General features: G+C 48.3%; 1 protein-coding gene across 1 annotated transcript in view; it reads right to left on the reverse strand.

The window, feature by feature from the left end:
* Positions 1-995: 995 nt before the first annotated feature.
* The window catches only part of ATXN10 (ataxin 10), a 180,944-nt gene continuing 161,500 nt past the window's right edge, over positions 996-20,439 (reverse strand). Inside the window, exons 11-12 of the mRNA XM_006866892.1 lie at positions 5,652-5,822; positions 996-1,066 (exon numbers count right to left, since the gene is read on the reverse strand). Coding sequence (XP_006866954.1) covers positions 996-1,066; positions 5,652-5,822 — 242 coding nt within the window. The remainder of the gene's footprint in view (positions 1,067-5,651; positions 5,823-20,439) is intronic.

Below are 20,439 nucleotides of genomic sequence, written 5' to 3' on the forward strand. Positions count from 1 at the left end.
GGCTGTAAATCTTTACGGGAGCAGAAAGCCTCATCTTTCTCCCGCGGAACAGCTGGTAGTTTCGAACTGCTGACCTTGAGGTTCACAGCCCAATTTGTAACCACTACGCTACCAGACCTCCTTACAAAGACTCCGTAGGAAGCCTATTTTACTGGGCAAGTTCTAGAACCCCTTTTAGGTTTCCATGTTCTCTGTTATTTTTGCCTTCATATTGTTTTTATTCCTTTTCCTTCTCTCTCCCTCTTTTCTGAAATGAAAGTACCTCCAAAGGAAATACTTCCAATGCACTCCAAGTGGAATGCTGCTTTTCAGAGCCTTGTCAATGACTGAACCATGTCTGAGCTGGCTCGAAACTACACAAATACTAGCTTCTCTTCCCTGGAGGGCTTCGAACCAGTTCAAACATGGTTCAGTCACAGCTGTTGTGAGCAATGGCCAGGCACACACTGCATAGCAACAGATTCTGTGGCCTGTGTATCATCCGAGTCAACAACTTGCTGTACCCTGTTCAAAGATGACATCTGACCAGGCAACTCTGAATGTGTCCTGCTAATAATATGGTCCTCCCAGTCTTTCCTTCTGAAAGTTTCGGATGTCTGCTGTGGGAGATGGCAGGACTCTGGAAAGCAGCAATGCACTTGAAAGAAAATCCAAATCCTTTATGTGGCCTGAAAGTCCCTGGATGATCCGGCCCCTGGTCACCCTCCTGGCCTATCCTCATGCCATTCTGCCCTGATCATCAGACTCTGGCCCCATTGGCCAATCTCCTACCTGTGACTACATCAAGCATGTCCAGTTCCGGGCCTTTGTGCTACTCGCTCAGCTTGGACGCTGTTCTGGTCTGTTGTGTAGCTAGTTCCTTTTCAGCATTCAGAGCTCAGCTCACAGAGGCTACTTGGCCAGTGTGCACAGCATCTTCTTGATTTCCGTTGTGATACCAAGTACCACAGTGATGCTCTGTTCTAGGTGTCCCATGCTTGTTGATTTTACCTTCCTCATAGGAACATGAGCTTCAGGAGAGCATGAGCGTGCATTTTGTTCACGGGTGCATCCCTAGCCCAGTGCACTGTTGGAGAAGGACATAGGCTCAGACTGGCTAAGCTATGTCTCAAGGCCACAGCCACCACAAAGTAGAGTTGAGACTTGAATTTAGGCTTTTTCTGATGGAAAAGCCTGCACCTAGCTCTTCCCTCACCCTGTCCTCCCTGTAGGTCCAGAGACCCCCGCCCCCGGCGTTTCTGCTATGTTGATGTTACATGCTTCAGGGAAGTCAGTTTTTTCCACATTCACTTCCTGTTAACTACCCTGATGAGTCATTCCATGCTTGCTACTGTGTGACCTTGGGCATTAAGTTCTGGCTCAGTGGCATCATGCATACCATGGGAATGATTCTATAACTCAGGCAGAGTTGCTAAGAGGACTGATACGTAATAAGCACTGGACTGCAAGGTCAGTTTGAATTGACATGTTGGCGGTTCAAACCCACCAGATGCTCCTCGGAAACCCTATACAGTGTGGCTGAGTCGGAACTGACTCAACAGCACTTCACAACAACCAGTAAGTCCTAGGAGTCGTGGCGGCACAGTGAGTTATACATTCAGCTGCTAACCACAAGGTCAACAGTTCAAATCTTCCAGTCACTCCCGAAAAGACTGACCACCTCAGAAACCCTCTACAGGGTCTGTGAGTCAGACGCCCCCTGCCCCCCAGACCCCATCCAGTCCAGCACTGGGAGAGGCCGCTCTCAGAGTCCGCGCTTCCATCACAGAGGTGCTGGGTCTGTATAGTGTTTCCAAGGCTGCATTTGCGGGAGCAGAAAGCTTCATATTTCTCCCACAGAGTAGCTGGTGGGCTTGAATTGCTGACCGTGCGGTTCCCAAGCCAGTGCTTACCCTACACAGCCACCACACTTCCTAGAACAGCAATCAGTGAACACATGAATGCACTGTTTTCTTAGTACAGTATCTGAAACAGGATAAACACTCAGAATAACAATTATTTTGTGAATGTGTACCATTTCAGAAGCACTATATTCATTTGCTTTTCCTCTCGTCCCTAGCTGTGCTTCAGTGGTGAAGAAATGGAGGCACAGAGAGTGTACGCACGCTGCCTAGATACACACAAGTACAGGCACCCAGGCATCGGGCCTCTGAAGCTGAGTCTTTACCGTCGCTACACTTCGGAGAGAAGTGGTCGAAATCACATCCCTGCTGTACAACATGATGGGAGCTCTTGCTTAAATGATTTTAAACCAAAAGAAGCATATGACATTTCTGTGCGTTCACTTAAGTACCATCTCTCTCTCTGACGTGCCTCTGGCTGTGTGATCCAAGTCCCACGAATGGGCAACGGGACCACAAATGCACTCACGCATACCATGACGTCCATATAGATCTCCAACGCAAAGTCATGTTCGTATTGTAAAATTTCACCTAAAACATCCAAATGATTACACAAAAATACATGTGTTGTTAAGAGCCGTCGAGTCAGTTCCAACTCATAGTGACCCTATGTAGGATTTTTGAGGGGCTGGGTAGTTTGAACTGTGGAACTTGCGTTTCAAACCGTCTTGCAATCCAGGGCTTATCCTACAGCACCACACCAGGAAGAGGAGAAGAAAATATATTTTGCAGCATGCAGATGCAAGGGAAAGAAAAATCTCAATTCGGTTTTGAAAACTAGGTTTTAGTCAACTTTCCTCTTTACGTAGCCAGGCCGCTGATCAGAACCTTGGAGAGCACCACAGATGATGAGGGAATTCCCCCGCCCCCCAATCAGGTCTGAATGTTTAGTTTCTGTCCCTCGTTGTGCATTTTTAAATTGCCTCAATTCTACTGCTTCACATATTAACACTGATTCCCTTATATGCAGACCTTTCTGCCCTTGAAATATATACACTCTCTTCCTTCCACAAAGACACCAACATTCCTTGTTGTTCCGCCACCTTTGTTTATCCCTTCAGAGATATAAAGGGCGAAGAGAAATATAACCTCTGAGAAACACTTGAAGCCCAGGCGCTGCTCTGAGAATCATCACCAGTGCTTTCCGTGAGGAATGGCGTAGGGCCTGCACCTAGGCAGCATGAATATTCAACATCCATCACCACGATTATTTCTTTATATCCCAGTGTTATAAAGTGAACATGTTTTATAGTTTCCAAAGTCTTATGGTTCTAAAGTTATTGAAGAAAAAGAGACATCTGAGTATCAGCTTTGAAAAAATCACAAGATGGGTCAATATAGACATAAATTATACAGACACTGAAACAGCACATAAGTGGAAAGTATTTTTGAAATGTATCTTTATTAAAGATGTTAGCAAATGCTTCTCTGACTCCTTGGACCCAGGACTGAGCAGGAAAAAAGCCTCTTGCCCACTAGCTTTCAAAATGAAGGTGGAATGAAGCGAAGAAGGGGACTGCTTTGTAGCTGCTCCTGGAAACCGTGGTGTGGTCGCAAAGCGTGCTGTGTCAGGCTAGCCTGCTTTGTCCTGCCTCCTAAATGGCCGATTCCCCCACCACATGTACAACAAGGCTCTCAGGGGGCTGAATGTCCTGTCGAGGACAGGGAAGCTCTTGTGTTCAGGAACTAATCTATCCTGGGGCCCCGAAAGGCAGCCACAATGCAGCCATCAGCATGTTTTCACTACGCCAGCCCCACATTTCCTATTTAGAAAACACAGAACCATCACCCCATTCTGTCCTCGCACAAGGCCCCCTTTTATTTATTTGGGTTTGTTATTATATGGCTTATACTGCCATGTTTGTGTGATTCCGCTGGTGTGCACTGAGGGAGGGAAAGAGAAGTGTCTATTGCAAACTTGTGAAAAGGAAAAAGGGACGCCCACTGCTCTTCCTCCGGCCAGGCTTCCACTGAGAGAAGGGGGTTTAACTCACTGTGTCCCAGAAAGAATAACTTCTCAGTGCACTTGACAATGGCTTCTTTACTGACGGGATGTCAGAGAGAAAATGGTCTTCGTAGAGAGCACAATACTATAGATTGAAACGTCTCCGAGCCCCAGAGGACACCAGGTGGTAAGCCCTCCCGTGCAGCGGTTCAGGCTGTCCCCACAAAGCTCCCCGAGTGTGGCTAGCAGATACTCTGTAGCACTTTACTCTGGGACAGGTGGCATTTCTGTGAAACTTTTAGTTGTTTCTCGGTGGGTTTTACACTGCAGGGTGCAACATGAATTGTGCAGTTTCCAATTATTTTATTAGGTAACATGGTTCTTTAGAAAGATAATATAGGGTAAGAATTCACAATGGACGTTTATTCTAGCTCCCCATTAGACATATAGACAGACAGACCCATGCAGGTTAAATGAACAGCTGTTCCGCCAAATGAGTTTTGGGGTTCCAGTGAGGACCCGGCTGACGCAGAGACCGAAGTCTCTCTGACAATGTGGCACCGCACACAGTAGACACAATAAAACATCCTTCCCCCACAACGGACGCACCACGGTGGGCAAGGACAGACTGTAAATCTCATTCAAGGCCCATCTGGCACAGGAAGAGTTAATGGCCCGAGTTTTCTCCCACCCCTCTTGTTCCCTGCCACATTCCAGAGGAGCTGGGCTCAATGACAACATGGCCCAGTCCCCTATCATGAAGAGGTAGGGGTCTCTATTCTTCAGAGTTGCTCAAATTAATTAACTGGAAATGAGTCTTGTCAATGTTTTGGAAGGCAGAAGGGGTGGAAAGAGATTGCTAGAATTAATTACACTGAGAAACGACTTCAGTTGCCTGCCACGTTGAGAAAGCTCAATGAGGAGAGGAGAATGAAAGGAGGGAGCGAGGCTGACTCGCCATCTGATGGAACAAACAGAATTCAAGCAAACACCCACTCTATGCCAAACAAGGATATGTCCTCTAAGGGAAGACTTTATTCTTTGCTGCCACAGTGAGTACAATCTATGACTTAAAAGCACGCTGGCTCCATGGGCACCAAGGCAAATCAGACAATTATGTTTTCAAAGCAAAGAAACAGCAGAATTCTTGTCAACTGGCACGTCTAAGCTTATACGTGTTTATCTCTACTATCTAAAAGACGACAGGCTCCTGAATTTGTGAATCTTCAAATATTTGTCATTCACAGACTGCAGAACATGAAGTATCCATGAGGCTGATTCCAAAACTTCAGCTATGTGGATGGAGAGGTTGCTCACTAGGAAGGAAAAGGACACAAAATTTCCGATACAGTAAGTCTGTTTACAAGAATAGACATCTGGCAAGAAAAAAACACACACAAAACCCGATACAGAGGACTTTGTCAGTAACCAGAATCACCAAGACCCGAATCGCCCCTCCACATGACACGTGTTTCCTGGGTTCTGCTCTGCCCTGCTCGCTGCAATGACCATTAGCTTACTTCCAAAGTCAGTTATACTTTGGGAACCACATATAAATTTTAATAATGATTTCTTATATTTCTTCCCCAGAATAAGTTTAAAATTTTAAGTTTAAAATAGCAGCATAATGCCTGGATCCCCAAATTAGTTTACAATGATACGTAGACATTTTTGGTAGACCGTTTAGAAGGCAAACTCTCCTGCCCAGACTCACATGAGGGGACGCTGGCTTGCCTCAGGAAGGAGCAGAGTGGAGGGCTCTCTGACCACCTGAGGCGGGGTACTCACCGACAAAGGCGCCTCACCAGTACATTTCAGGATCAGCCTGTCCCCCTGCTTCTCGACTTGGAAGCCCATCTTTTTAAGAAGTGACGCGTCTGCCAGCCCTTGCTCCTCCATCTTTGCGATCAGATCCTGGTTCTGGCTGTTGTCCTCAGTGAGGTTGCGGACCGCATACACCACCCACTGGGTCAGAACTGGAGTCAGAGTGAAGGAACTCGTAATACACGTGTGGGTCTCAGAACATCACTGGAAATGGAGCAGTGAGCAAGGGGACAGGCCAGCCAGTCAGCTGACGTGATTCTCCTGAGAATGGGTACAGCTGTTTCCAGAGTAGTAAGCATGAAAGAAGTCCTCATGCACACATGGGCACACGGATGTCTACTGTGTATGTGCAAGGCCTGGCCGCAGGCACAGAGGGCCCACCACCAGCACTGATGAATGCATGAACATGGAAGGGGAGTCCACACTGAAGTCTGTGGACGCAAGAACACACACACTCCCCTTTGTTGGGTTATGAAGCTCTCCAGACACGAGGGAGAGAGCATCCGGAAGCAGTCACACGATGTCGGGTCAGACTAAGAGGGCAGAGCAGCCAATCCGTTACCACTAGAGACCTGGAGGGCCTGGGGTGCTTGTGTTCGCCCCACTGCCTGACCATGCCCCCGTGGCCCTGAAGTCTAGCATCAGAAGGATTCCCTTCACACCAGACAGAAGACACTACAAAGTCTAATTAAACAGTGTCACTGATGACAGGGTCACAGCCCAGCTACTGCGGTGTCAGCAGGAGCTAGTACACTTCCTGAAAGCAGCTGGTGGGTTCAAAGCAGCGTAACACTTAACCTGCTGCGCCACCTCCTCTATTTCAGTCACCAACCCACGTGCCGGGCCAGCACAGAGAATAAAGCTAACGGTCCCTGGTGTCACAAACACCTAGTGCAGGAGTGGATTTCTGAGCAAAGTTATTTCTGTGGCTGGTTTCATGTACAGAGGATGATATGAGCCCACCCACTCACCCCTGCAGGATATTAGGGGTACTTCTACACCTGGGAGTACATTCTATTGTTAGATGCCGTAAAGTCTGTTCTGACCCACAGCAACCCCATATAGAGGGGTTCTAAAAAGCAGCTGGTGGGTTTGAACTGCTGACCTTGCTTGCAGATAACAGTCCAGTGCTTATCCAGGGCTTCTGGGGTAAACTGAGGTACCAAAAAAGCCAACACTGTGAGTCTGGGGAATTTTGGTTCAGGTGCCTAACTCTCAAATGGCAAATGTCAGCAGCAAAACACTTCTCTTCCTTCTAAATGTCCTGGTTGCTTGTTTACGAGAATGACAAGTCGGAAAAGGCACTGAGACTGGGTGGTGGCTGCCAGGAGCAAGCCAGCCTCTGGAGGACAGTCAGTGTTCACTGGGCCTCAGATGAGCCCACGGAACATGCACATCCACTCTCCAGACCCACACACTTCTGACTGCACGGGCACACCTCACACCACCCTCAGGGCAGGACCGTTGGCCAGCAGAGTGGCCATTCCCTGTAGGCTGATTGAAATGATGTAAGCCATGGCTCACTGTTTACATTGCTCTGTCCCCAGTGCAGCGCCAGGCACTACTTGCCGGAGGTACAAACTCATGGATGGATCTCCCACCGGCCATGTGGGTGGGACCCTGGGGACTGCAGGGGCCCACATGGACATGTGTGGTTCCTTCTCATCTTCAGTGCAGTTTCCTGACTCAGGGCTCCATGGAGCTGACAGATGAAAGTAAACTGATACACACACGTAAGCAGGCAGGAAGCTGGACTGTATCCCTGAAAGGATGTGACCGGGGACACCAGGAGCGGCCCACGTGGACGGAGAGGGTGGGTGTTAACCATGACCATGTGCTGTCGGCACACTGTTCCAGTAGCAGCTCACGTCTACACGGAGAGAAGTCCCCAGGCCCATGGTAAGGTCTAAGTAAGGAAGAGGGACCAGAGGGCAGTGGCACGGAAGTGTCCCCTGGAATAGTCTGTCCTGCAAGGAGCCTCCTTCAGTGGCAGTCTGTGCATTCAATGCCCTAAGAAATAAATCAGGATCACCCAGAACTTCACCAGGCTGAACTCCTAACACAGCCACCAACGGGACACCCGGCCGATGAGGCACCAAAGTCCAAAAGGAAGCGGTGTTTCTTTCTGCTTCGGGCTGCAGTGCTGATCTTCAAACAGTGAAAAGCAGCTGTGAGTTGAAGGATGCAGAGGCCACAAACACATTAGCGTTAGCATCTGCGTAGTGTTCTGCTTGGACACATCAGAAAGAAGAAGAAAATGAACTGCTTAATTGGCCTAAGAACATGTGTAATGCTGCTAACTCCTAGCTCAGTGCACGGTGCCAGTGGCCGTCCAAAGCACAACACTTGGTCTCTATTCACCTGGAGCTACAGAGGAGAGGGAGAGTCAGGACCAAGAGGAGACGGGCTGTGTGGGTAACTGCCTCCATGGACAGCTGCCTCCTTTGTCATGAGGCCAGAACAGGATGGTGCGTGCCCAGTCACCATGACAGGACATTTTGATCAAAGACTCCATAGAAGAATTCTGATAAAAAGGGAGGAAATCAAAACAGAATTTCAAATTCTCATGGAATCCAGACTTTCTGGAGCCATGCAGGCTGGACAGAAGCCTGAAACTGACATCATCTTTAAACCTTGAGCCCAAAACATCCTGAGGTCTCTGTGAAACCAACTCCCAGTTCAGCTTAATAGCAAACCAACAACTTGTCTTGTGGGTGCTGTGTTTTAAAGATCTAGCTGCACGAGACTACCCAACAACGGCAACCCAAATATCCAACAGGACCCTGAGGGGCAGTGAGTTGATGGAGGAGGAATAACTCAGGCGGCTGAGAATGTTGTACAACTCCCAGAATGGAAGCAATGTTCCTCAACTGTCCATGGAGAAACTGGTGAACTGGTGTGTGCTTTGCTGTGAATGGTCTCAGCAACAACAGAAAATACGTCATGTAAAAAAAGCAGGCAGTGACATGCACAATAACAAAGCCCCCACAAGGTCCACTCCCAACACAGCAAGTTCATCACCCTCACTGTGTAGTACGTTTCCCTCTTCTAGGGAGGCTGGCTTTAGGCGGTCAGACTTATAGGCAGGTGCTGCCCACCTGCCCTCATTGGCGGGCTCAGGGTGCCTGCCCCTTCTAACAGTTTGGTGGCAATGCTGCCACCACACGAGGACCCCCTCTTGTGTAATGCCCCCTACTTCCAACGAGGTGTCTCAGCACTGCCGTCTTGGGCTCAGACTTCATTTGTCCTGGCTGCTCCTTTCCCGCACACTTTGCATTGCACAGAAAACCACCCTGGAGCCTGGCTCTGAGGAACTGCCCCTCAGAGCTCCCCCCACCAGGGCATGAATATGGATGGCCTTCCTTGTTAGTGCTGTGAGAGGCCAAGACCCCGGATGGCGGGTGGGGACCCTGGCAGCCCTCAGTGTCACAGGGAGATTAAAGCAAGTCCCAGTTAATATTCACACTGCCCTCTTGTTCCCTCTCCAAAGAGACAGAAAGACAAGAAGAGTGGAGGAGAAAATTAAACATCTTCTAAAGTCTCTAATCCTACCAACACTTGAAGTGCTTCATTGTAAACTCAGCTTTAGAAAGAGAGCTTCTACCGTTTCCATAGTGACTACAGATCGAAGGCAGGAGCCTGGTGGTTGCAGAGCTCCCGGAGCCCCGGGCATCAGTGGGAGGATCCCACAGAACCCCCTGGCCTCACACAGGCCCCCAAAGACCAGAGGCTTTAATGAGTCCCCTGAGCCCCCTGCAAAGGGCCGAGCAAGGGGAAGGGGACCACTGTTTCTGAGACCCGCTCGTGTTAGGATTCTGAAAGACGCAGGCTCAAGTCTGACCGTGTGCTGGGACCCATCAGTTGTAGAGACATTAGCAGACAAAAACTGATGATCTGGGGGTGACACTGTACAGAGAAGGCACTCCATGACCAGGTCCTTGCTGGCAAGCAGATTTATGGCCAAATTCACTTTCAGGGTAAAGAGGGCAAACTCTAAAATTGGAATTCTCTGATGAGAAAGAGCTTGCCAAACTAAAGGCAACGTTCTTTCTGTTATCAAAACCAAGGAGAGGGACGGGTAGGAAAAGCTCCTCTGCAGAGGTGCCGAAAAAGCAGAGAAGGAGCTTTCGCGGAACAGTGCCAGAGTCTTGGATCTTGTATAGGCTCCAGGTGCCAGTTTCCCACACCCACCTGTGGAGTAATCTGACTGTGGAAGCAAAATACGGCCATTTCTCCATCAATCAGGACAGTCTGGGTTGAGATCAGAGGGTGGGGCCACAGCCAAGCAGAGGCATCTGGAAGGAGACGTGTGACCGATTTTTCATTTTTCACTTATTTTTCCTCTTCTTCCCAATTGCACCCCCACTGCCCAGCCCGGACACTTTCAGGAGGGTGGAAGCACACCCCCAAAAGGCATTGCACTCACAATCTTCCCATGGCACAATGAGGAGTCCCGTACGCTGCTTCTTATGATGTCTCACTCTGGGACCCAGCCCTAAAGTTGACCTGGGCGGGACCCTTTATCCCTGCTTCACAGCAAAGGCTACCGGACAGTCGACCACCATGTTAGTTTATTTTTTGAGTGGTGGTTTTGGTCACTGCTTTTATATTGTTTCTGTCTTTGGTCCTTTTGGTCTCACACTTTTCCTAGGGGTGGGAGTTTTCTCCCCCTACCTTACCCAAGGTCCGGTAGCGTAGTGGTTATGAATTGGGCTACGAACCGCAAGGTCAGCAGTTCGAAACTATCAGCTGCTTAACTGGAGAAAGATGAGGCTTTCTGCTTCCGTAAAGATTTACAGCCTCAGAAACCCTGTTCAGGGTCGCTATGGGTCGGAACCAACTCCATGTCACATAACCACCACCACCACCACTTTACCCAAGAAGACACAGAAATTGTGCTCATATAGCCAAGCTATGAGCATACCCTGTAATATCCCACCATCTGGACAAGAGCCAATCCCAGCTGCCAGGCATTACACATGACAGGGGAAGCCTATCTCCAGATCACATCCACCAGGAGATACTCAGTAAGCTTAACAACACAGTAACATACATCCATTTAAGCATTAAAAACCCACCTAACTACTGAAAATGTCCAACAAAACACAACAAAAGATCTCAACACATGATCCAACACAGAGAAGAGTAACTGAGACAAATGAGCTGGAGGCAGACACAGACTGGGATTCCAGTCGAAGAGCAGACTTTGGATTTGCCTTAGAAGGACTTCAGATGAATGATATGGAAACAAATTCAAATGGTCCAAAAAGGGGTGAAAGAAAATAAGGAAGAAGTCAGGAAAGTGCTATGGAGCAATCAAACAAGATAGATACAGCATTGGAAACAATTCAAGACGTGCAAAAAGAAGTCCAGATGATTAACAATAAAATATCAGAAACGGAAAATACACTGAAAGGGCAAAGGAGGAGAACTGAAAAGATGGAAGCCAGAACCAGTGAACTGGAAGACAAATTTCTCAATACTGTTAAGACAGAAGAGCAAGCAGAAAAAAAGGATTAAAAAATATGAAGAGAATCTAAGAGTCATGCTGGATAACATAAAGAGAAACAACTTAAGAATTAGTGGCATTCCAGAACAGGAAGAATCATAGAAGTCCACAGAGGAGATGGCTGAGGAACTACTGGATGAGAATATCCTTAACATCTTGAAGGATAAGATAAACCTTTAAGAAGCTAAATGAACCCCAGGAAGTCTAAACCCCAAAAGAAAATCACCAAGACATATCAAAATCAAGCTCTCCAAAATCAAAAGACAAGGAGAAAATCCTAAAAGCAGCCAGGGAAAAAAGAAGTGTTATCTAGAAAGGCAAGCAAATCAGATTAAGCTCTGACTTCTAAGCAGAAACCATGCAGGCAAGAAGGCAATGGGGAGACGTATATAAAACCCTAAAACACAGGGTAGGAAATAGACACAGGATAGTTTGGGTTCTGGAGAGGGGTGGATACACTGGAAGGGGAAGGGGAAAGGAAGAACAAGGTGGATGGAAGATCAGCTAGGCAGGTTTACATGGGCTAAATAGGGCACAGGTAAATAACGATGTAAGCACAACCTTGGAATACAACAGGGCTCCGGGATACAAGGAGGCATAATTTGAATGGGTTGAAGTGGGGACATAATGTTAAGATGCTTGGCTCTTTTGAATCTTGGTTTCCCTTACCTACTATTGTAAAATAAGACACTTGAGGGGGCAAGAAAGGAATAGCCGGAAACATCACCATAGAAAGCGGGTAAGTCCGTCCTCAGCCTATAAATGATTGGAATACCTAAACTGGGGCTAGAACCTGCCCAGTGAAGGAGGCTTCCTGTCGAGCCTTTGCATTGCGTAATACCATAAGTGGAATCCTGATCCCCATCCAGAATCTTCTGAGGTAGACAATTTCCACTTGAAAGGACAAGCAGACCAGCCTGGAGTGGCTAGTAGAACAGAAGATACTTCTTGAAAGAAAGGCCAGCAGAAAAAAAACAAAAAAAAAAAACCAATAATGGCAGTCTGACTAACTACTACAAGAACAATCAAGTTGTTCCCCAGAAAAGTGGTCAGGTCCCCTCAAGGCAAATCCCCTTCCAAGACTAAAATTCAAATGGAATACACTAGCAGGCATATGGTCCTGCTGCTGACCATTGGTCACTGATAAGGGGAAGTGGGGGAAAAACAGCAATGAAGTCTGACCGCATTCAATAAGACTCCTGTTAACCTGGATTGAGATATGGTTGGCCAGCAGTATGACAAGATCTGGGGACTCTGGGGTCCAGGGACAGAGACATGACCCCAAAGGACTAGAGTGGAGTGTGATGCATCCAACTAGTATGAAGTGAGGGGAGATGTACAAGAACACCCACACTTTGACCTGGCTTCAATGGCTGGATGATCAGAACATGACTAGAGGAAGAGAGAAGAGGGAAAAAAGAGTAGTTCACTACAATTTGATGAACTTGACCTATGCTTGTGGATGCAGTATGGCAAAGGAGCCAACAAATCTTTACAGTGAGGATCATTCCCATCTCCTTGATACACAGGGTCAACAAGGATAGGTAACTTAAGACACTGGCTACCCAAAATGAGGGTGCTACAAAGGCAAGAATTGACTGGCTTACAAGTTTTCAATAGGGAACCTAGTTCCATAGGGTTCAGGGAAAGGTAGAATCTCCACTGAGTGGTTTCCAACCGTCTGGATGGGTCTGATGAAAGAAGATGGGGATAAGACTCTTGTGGTACAATAGTGAATAACTGCTATCAGGACTGACTGTGAGTGTTAGAAAGGTAAAGCTAGATGTTCTGTAACAAAAGGTGGGGAGTGGTTGATTTTGCACAGTCCAGGAGCGGAGGTCCCTGGAACCATCAAGAGAGAAAAGTGAAGTGTAGAACCCTATCCAGAGAAGCAGTGACACCAGGGATGGAGGCAGAGACGATGACATGGAGAGAAGAAGCCAGCTGGGGACTCTGGACTCAGGGAGGGAGAGGGGCTGTGGGCAGGCAGCCGGGGGGCAGGCATGCAGGGTGTACCCATTAGTTGTTTGATAATGCATGCAGGGGATTGTAATCATTGCAATGAAATGAAATACGATAGGATGAATGTAAAGATAATGTTCTCGCATATAAACTATCGTATAATTCACAATAAAAACTTAAACAACAACAACAACAACAAAAAAACACCAAAGAAGTTTACCTCCCAGAGGCTAGTGGAAGGCTGGGGATTTTGTTTTGACTGTTGCACTACCTCCACATCTGGAAGACCTGCTCAGTTCAGGGATTGGCAAATCCTGGCTGTTTCTGTAGGGTTAAAAGCTTAACGTTGCTCTTAGGTTTTTCAAGAATGGTATTTTGTGACACATAGAAATTATCTGAAATTCAAACGTTAAGTGTCCATAATAAAGTTTTATGGGCACACAAGTGCACTCATTCCTTTGCTCCATGTCTGCTTCCAAAATACAAGGGTGGAGCGGAGTAGTGGAGACAGAGACCGTCCAGTCCGTGAGGCTCCTTACGGAAAAGCTGGCTGACAGCCTAGCACATGGGAGGCCACAGTTTGTTGGACAAAAATAAATAAATAAGCATCAACAAGTAAAAACTTCCATTATTTAGATTAAAGCAATTTAAATATGTTAAGGATTGTTGTTGTTAAGTGCCCTGGAGTCCCAGCAGCTGGTGAGCTAATTTCAGGATATGTATTTCTGTATAGACATATATATTATGGATTAGATGTTTATTTCTAGGGTATATGTTCAATGTAAGAGAACAAAGCCCATGAAGGTGGGGTGTACACCTCAAACTGGCCTTGGAACGGCACAGAGAGCTCATCAGACACCTTCCTACACTACACTGTCTGTGGAGATGGGCGTTCTGCAGTAGGTGAGCTTACTCCATCAGGCAGTACCCAAGTCAGGTAATCATCTTTCATGTTAAAAGGGTATCCCAAAAGCAGTAGGCTTACTAGATTCCTTTGCAGTATTTAAACAGGTATTTTCTCAGACTATGGCAATATTGGGGACATTTTCAGAGTACAAAGTAGCTCACTTTCAAAATTTTTCTGAGAATACTCCCCACTGGGGCTATAAAGGCACTAAGTGACTGGCTTACAAGTTTTCAACAGGGAGTTTAGTTTCAGAGTGTGCAGCGGAAGGTAGAATCCCCACTGAATAGTTTTCATCTTGTCTAGACAGGTCTAGTGAAAAGAGATGGGGATAAGATTCTTATGATTCAACAGGGAGTAATTGTTATTGTGACTAATTGCGACTGTCACACTGTAAAGGTAGAAGTGTTATAATAAAAAGGTGGTGGCTATGTGTCATGGGTTGGTTCTGACTCATAGTGACCCTGTACAGGGTTTCCGAGGCTGTAAATCTTTATGGCAGCAGAAAGCCTCATCTTTCTCCTGCGAACAGCTGGTAGTTTAGAACTACCGACCTTGCGGTTTGCAGCCCGATTCGTAACCACTACGCTACCAGAGCTCCTTAAAATAAAAAGGAGGGAGTAGTTAACCTTACTGTCCAGGAGCAGAGGACCATAAAACCATCAAGGGAGAAGAGCACGAGCAGAATGTGGGACCCTATCCAGAGAAGCAGCGACACCAGAGATGGAGGCAGAGATGGGGACATGGAGAGAGAGAGCAGCTGAGGATTCTAGACTCATGGGAAGAGAAAGGCTGTGTGCTGGCAGCCAGCTGCTGGCAGCCAGGAGGCAGGCTTGCAGAATGTGCCTTTTGGTTGTTTAAATGATTATACATTCCTAAGTGCTTTTGTGTACATTCTCACCCCCCCACCCCCCGCCAAAAAAACACCCCCTAACCAAACAACAACAATAAAAACCCAGAGGGAATAGAAGCAAATACTGTTGAATGATGATGCACGGAGAACACTGTAATCATTGTAATGAAATGATGAGTATAAAACTGATGTTCCCCCGTGTAAACTCACTCAATTCACAATAAAAACTTACAAAAAAAAAAAATTTCGCCCTACTGTGGGAACCCAAGTACTGTGTGTATGCCGGTTAATGGCAGCTGAGGGGAGGAAGAGGACCATGGGACAGGCTCTGGGGCTCTGCCTCGCTCCCACCACGCATGTAACAGGCCTCAGGAGGGGTTGGGTGGGGTGGCCCCGGTGGGCCCACCGCACACAGGACCTACTGTGTCTCTCTGTCCTGCTCTCTACAAAAGCATTTCCACCCTACAGCCTAGGATCCCTATTTCTGCTCATGAGTCAGAGCAGAGGCTGTGTAGGTCAAAATCCGGGAAGAAAAAAGCCCTCAGACTGGAAGCTCTTTGGTAGCGAAGACAGAACCTACAGCGTTGTGGGCAGCAGAGGGTGGTGACCTACCTCTGAAGACCGAGTGGGGAGGGGCCAGGCTAAAGAGACCCTGTGGGAGAACTGAACTTGAAAACAGTCTCCACTCCTTCACACAGTAGCCCCAGGCGTGTCTGTACAGTTAGCCGGCTGGCGCTGTCTATTTACGCTGCTTCTGCTTTCATGGGGTCTAAAACTCTCTAGTTCTTAGTCCACGTTTCTGTCAGCCCCACTTCGTGCACGGGGTCCTCCTGGTGCACATGCTGCCCGGGGTCCCCACCCACCAGCGGTGCCACAATCTGGATCCACCACAAACCACCCAGCTGGGCTCCCTCAGCCCTCTCCAAATTGCTGGGCTAGCTAGGATCTAGTTTCCCGCTGCGTTTTGTATTTTAATACGAAAGAACATCTGTGGTCCGACCGTCACAGTGCGGACTAGCAGAATTTCACCATGCAGGCTAAAGCCACCACGTGTGTGCGCCCTCTAATTTATCAGTTAATGGCTAACTGCCGACACTGGAAGTGGTTACAAACATTAATAGAAGAGGGCGGGGAGACACATAACTGCCAGATTTGCCAGTCACAGGTCATGTTCCTCTAATTGCTTGTAGCTCAATGTGTGCTGCCAGGAAGAACAGAGTCCTCAGTCTTCCCAGCCCAGGTAGAAACCCCGCTCCCCTCAAAGCCAAGGCCATCCTCCTGGCCTCCACATGGTGAAAGGAAGTCGGCCCAAGGCCCCCGTCAGCCCACTGGAGTTTTGTCAACTAGAGCACTGCTGTCTCGGGCCATCTCTCAGCTCCGCACTGAAAGGCCACCGTCTCTCTTCCTTGTCGGCACAGCTCCTTTCACAGGGAGAGATGGGAGGCCGAATCAGCACTGTCTCCTTAGTGTCCTCATGAGGGCGGACACCACTTACAAGTGCCAGATGTTCATAACACATGCATCTAAGATTAGCAGAGTGTAACTGCCGGCCGCTGCCACTGTGCCCCAGCTGTGTGCTCGGCAGTGAGGTGACAGCAAGCGGGTTCCTCCCTGCCCAGCCCCACGGAGTCACTTCCGGGACTTCCCACTCCAAAGGCTCTGTGGCCACGCAACAGCCATGCGCAGGTACCTCACATCCATGGGCTGTTTTGGCGGTAAAGGGGCCTGAGGCACGGAGACTAATTTTGTCCATGACGTGTTCTGGAATCACTTTCCTGACCACTTGAAAGCAGAGCGTGGCACACAGCAGTCACAGTCTGGCAGCGAGGCTACACAACAGGTTCCAGGATCACAAACAACCAAGACCACTTCTGACTCCGACCACAGCAAAGGCCTTGGGGCCATGGGAGTCCTCCCATCTGCATCTGGGTCACAGAGCCGACTCTGCTCAGGGTCACGGTGGAGACGCTGGACAGAGGAGGCTTAGCAGGGTGTCCGTGTGAAGTAGCCCTTCAATGACTGGGGCACCGGCAATCCTCCACCACAAGACTCCCCCGCTCCCCCACCGCCCCAGGACCCATCTCCCACCCCTCCTTACTGGTCTCTGTGATTCCTGGCACGCAGACAAGGAGTCACATTTTGAAGAGTGAACGTCATCTTGGGGCCTGGTTTCATCCTCCTTATAAAGTGGGGAGGGGAGGCAGTACCAATCTGGGTTGGAAGGGTACACGTCAGCCCTCGCCTTGGTGGGGGGACATTATGGAAACAATCACCTCTTACACCAATTCCCCGACTGTTTCCACTCAAATCCAAGGGTCGCGGCCAGGAGGGTACTGGCTGAGCGGACTGACCGGAACTCCCTGGAGGCTGCTGGAGACCCAGTAGAAGCACCCAGGCAGCTGCTGGCCCCACCTGCCAGGCAGGAGGGTGTTTATCCAGCATCTGTACTCCTTGGGATACAAGTATGATCGGATCACAAGCTAGCTCAAATGGCTCTCTGTCCATGGACACCACCACGCCACCTTCGGGGAAAGCAGTTTCGTAATGAACACCTCTCACGCCTGCCAAAATCAATGATACGGATTGCCAGTTTATCACCAAAACTAGTAACAGTAGTTACAGAGACGAGAACAGCGCTTCTCGTGTAATCATGGAGCTGGCAAGCTTGGTGGCTCAGTACTACAGTGCTCAACTTCTAACCAAAAGGTCAGTGTCTGCGGGAGGACACTGTGTGGGTGGACTCACTGCCCTGTCAACCCTTCGGAGTTGGAATCGACTCAACACCACGGAGTTTCTGGCGTCACGGCTTCGCTGTTCTGATAAGCACTTCACAGAATTACGACATTCTCCCACAATCCTACACGGTGGATACCACCGTTCATGATCCTCACGTCACAGATGAGAAAGCAAAGACCCAGGAGTTTAAGCAGATGTCCAAGGATACAGGACTTTCAAGCAGTAGAGCCAGGCTCAGGACTGGCAACACAGCCACTGGCCCAGAGCGCAGCCACCCAACACAACCCACAGCAGGCTCGACGGTCCGGGGTGGAGGGCCCCTTTCCCTTCAGATATCCTAAAGGAAATTTGCAGATGCCAGTCAGTGCTTAGCTCTGTCAAAACTACCTCTGCCATGAGCTAATGTACACTCCGATTCAAATTCATCAAATTCAAAATGAACGAATTCAAATTCAGGGTGGAAAAGGTTAGTAATCCTTCCTAGATGACAGAAGACAAGGGCTGGCCTCACATTAATGACATCTCAAAATCAGTAAAGGACAGCCAAGGGTCCCCAGCAGTTCTAAGACATGAAGGATCACAGGACAGACACCAAGTGTGTGGCACTTGAGGCAGTTTGTATAATAAACAAGTCACACAGCAGATATGAGAAGCCAGCTTGCTTTCTCATCCTGAGTACAGAGGGTCTGAGCGGTTGTTTTCACTGTCACGGCCAGGTCACACTGGTCACTGGTCACCTGGAGATGGTCTGCTCTACTGGCCTCACAGTCATGCTGCCCGTCTCTTCCCCGGCCCTGTAGGAGTCGGTGGGGAGAGGGTAGCCAGGTGATGGAACAGACACAGAAACACGGATACTCACTGAGCAAACTCTCTCCTGCCTGCAGTGGGACCAGGGAGGTGGTGGTGCTCACTGACCCTTGACTTCAGCAAGCACGATGTCCTTCTCCAGGGACTGGTCCCTCCTGAGCACATGTCCAAAGTATGTGAGAAGAACATTACAACTGCAAACTCTTGATTCATTCAAACACCACAGAGGTTCGATCCGAGGTCCCTTCTAGGGAAAGCCTGACTGGGTAGGGGCGTGATTAAACACATGGTTGAGACACAGAATTCACATCTGTGCATTTTAGGCCTCAGTGAATATTACTACTAAAACAGATTCCATAAACAAAGTACAACAGCAGCCGCAAGTTGTGAGAGACGCTGTTAACAAGAGTCTGAACAAAGAATTCTCTCTCATGCTGACTATAGAAAGAAATCCTATGAATTGACTAATTTTTTTAAAAGACAGAAAATTCAACAAAAATTAAGGCAAAAAACTTGAATGAATTCTTCATGAAATAGTCAAGACATAAAAACTTGCTAAACAATTAAAGAAATTAAAATCACGATAATATATTTGTTCATCAGAATGGCAATAATTTTTAAAATTGCCATCCAGTGTCGGCAAGCCCATAAAGAAAGCTCTTACGGCTGGCAGGAGTGTAAACTGGAACGACTACTTTTGACAGCAGCCTCGCATTACCACGGAGCCCCGGAACGCTGGCTGCGAACAGAAAGGTTGGTAGTTGAAACCCACAAAATGCGGAGGAAGAACGATGCGGTGGTCTGTGCCCACAAAGGTCACGGCCCACTGAGCAGTTCTGGTCTGTCCTGTAGGGTCCCTGTCATGGACTGAATTGTATCTCCCCAAAACGTGTGCAAACTAGGCTGGCTCACAATTCTCAGTGGTCTGGCAGTTACGTGGGGGTCCCCCAGGATGCGATCTAATGTGATAAACCAACAAGAGGCCTAAGATGGTAATCCCCTCACAACCCTGATCTAGGGGAATGATTGATCTGACCGAGATGAAAGGAGAGAGAAGTGAGCGGAGAAGGAGGGGCCTGCAGTCACCCAATCAGAAGAGCCGGGAGTGCAGCGCACCCTCTGATTCAGGGAAAGATTGATACCAAGACACATGGAGAGCTCCGAGGAATGCTGGGCTTACAGATGCTGAAAGGAGAACATCTTTGTCCACAACCAACGCTCTGAATTCAGACCGCTAAACTTGAGAGAATAAATGTTGCTGAAATCATCCCCTTGTAGTATTTCTGCTGTTGTGGCAGTAGAGAACTCAGATAGTTGCTGAGAGTTAGAACCCCCAAGACTCTTCTGAATTGTGTGGCACTGTCTCCTAAGATGTCTGACATGCTGTTGGTTCCTTTTCTGTATCAGAAGTCCAGCAGGAAGGAGAGGCTGGGCATGCATCATCCTTTTCATCATGAACACACATTGGAGTTTCTAATGCTCTCTAACTGCATCCAGAGCAAAGATCAACACAAGAGCTTTCTAGCACCTATGAGTGCTTTAGGAAGGAAGACAGAGGCTCTTATCCTCCACTTCCCCATCCTCAACCAGAATGTGCAACCATGTGATCCTTCTGTGAGCTTTCTTGAAAAGAAACCTCGGCCACATACTAAAAATGAAGGCGAGATTCCAAACACTCGTGAAGAATCTCAAGTGTGGGGGTAGGCCCCCCTTCTTGGTGTTCTTTTCCCAGGATACTGCTTGCCATGAGGCTTTTTTCAAGCACATGCCTGCCCAACTTCCCATCTACAACAAGGAGTCCTGGTGCGGAGCTGCTACTTCTAGCAATGGTTCGATCCCACCAGCTGCTCTGTGGGAGAGACCCAGCAGTGTGATAAAGATGGCCGCCTCGGACCCCATAAGGCCCATGGAGTCAGAAGTGACTGGACAGCACACCACCACCACACCCAAACAGGCTTTGGCTTTCTCAACAGCTCACAACGCACTGCCCGGACCTCG

The sequence above is a fragment of the Chrysochloris asiatica genome, unplaced genomic scaffold (assembly GCF_000296735.1).
Source record: "Chrysochloris asiatica unplaced genomic scaffold, ChrAsi1.0 scaffold00097, whole genome shotgun sequence".
Taxonomy (NCBI): Eukaryota; Metazoa; Chordata; class Mammalia; order Afrosoricida; family Chrysochloridae; genus Chrysochloris; species Chrysochloris asiatica.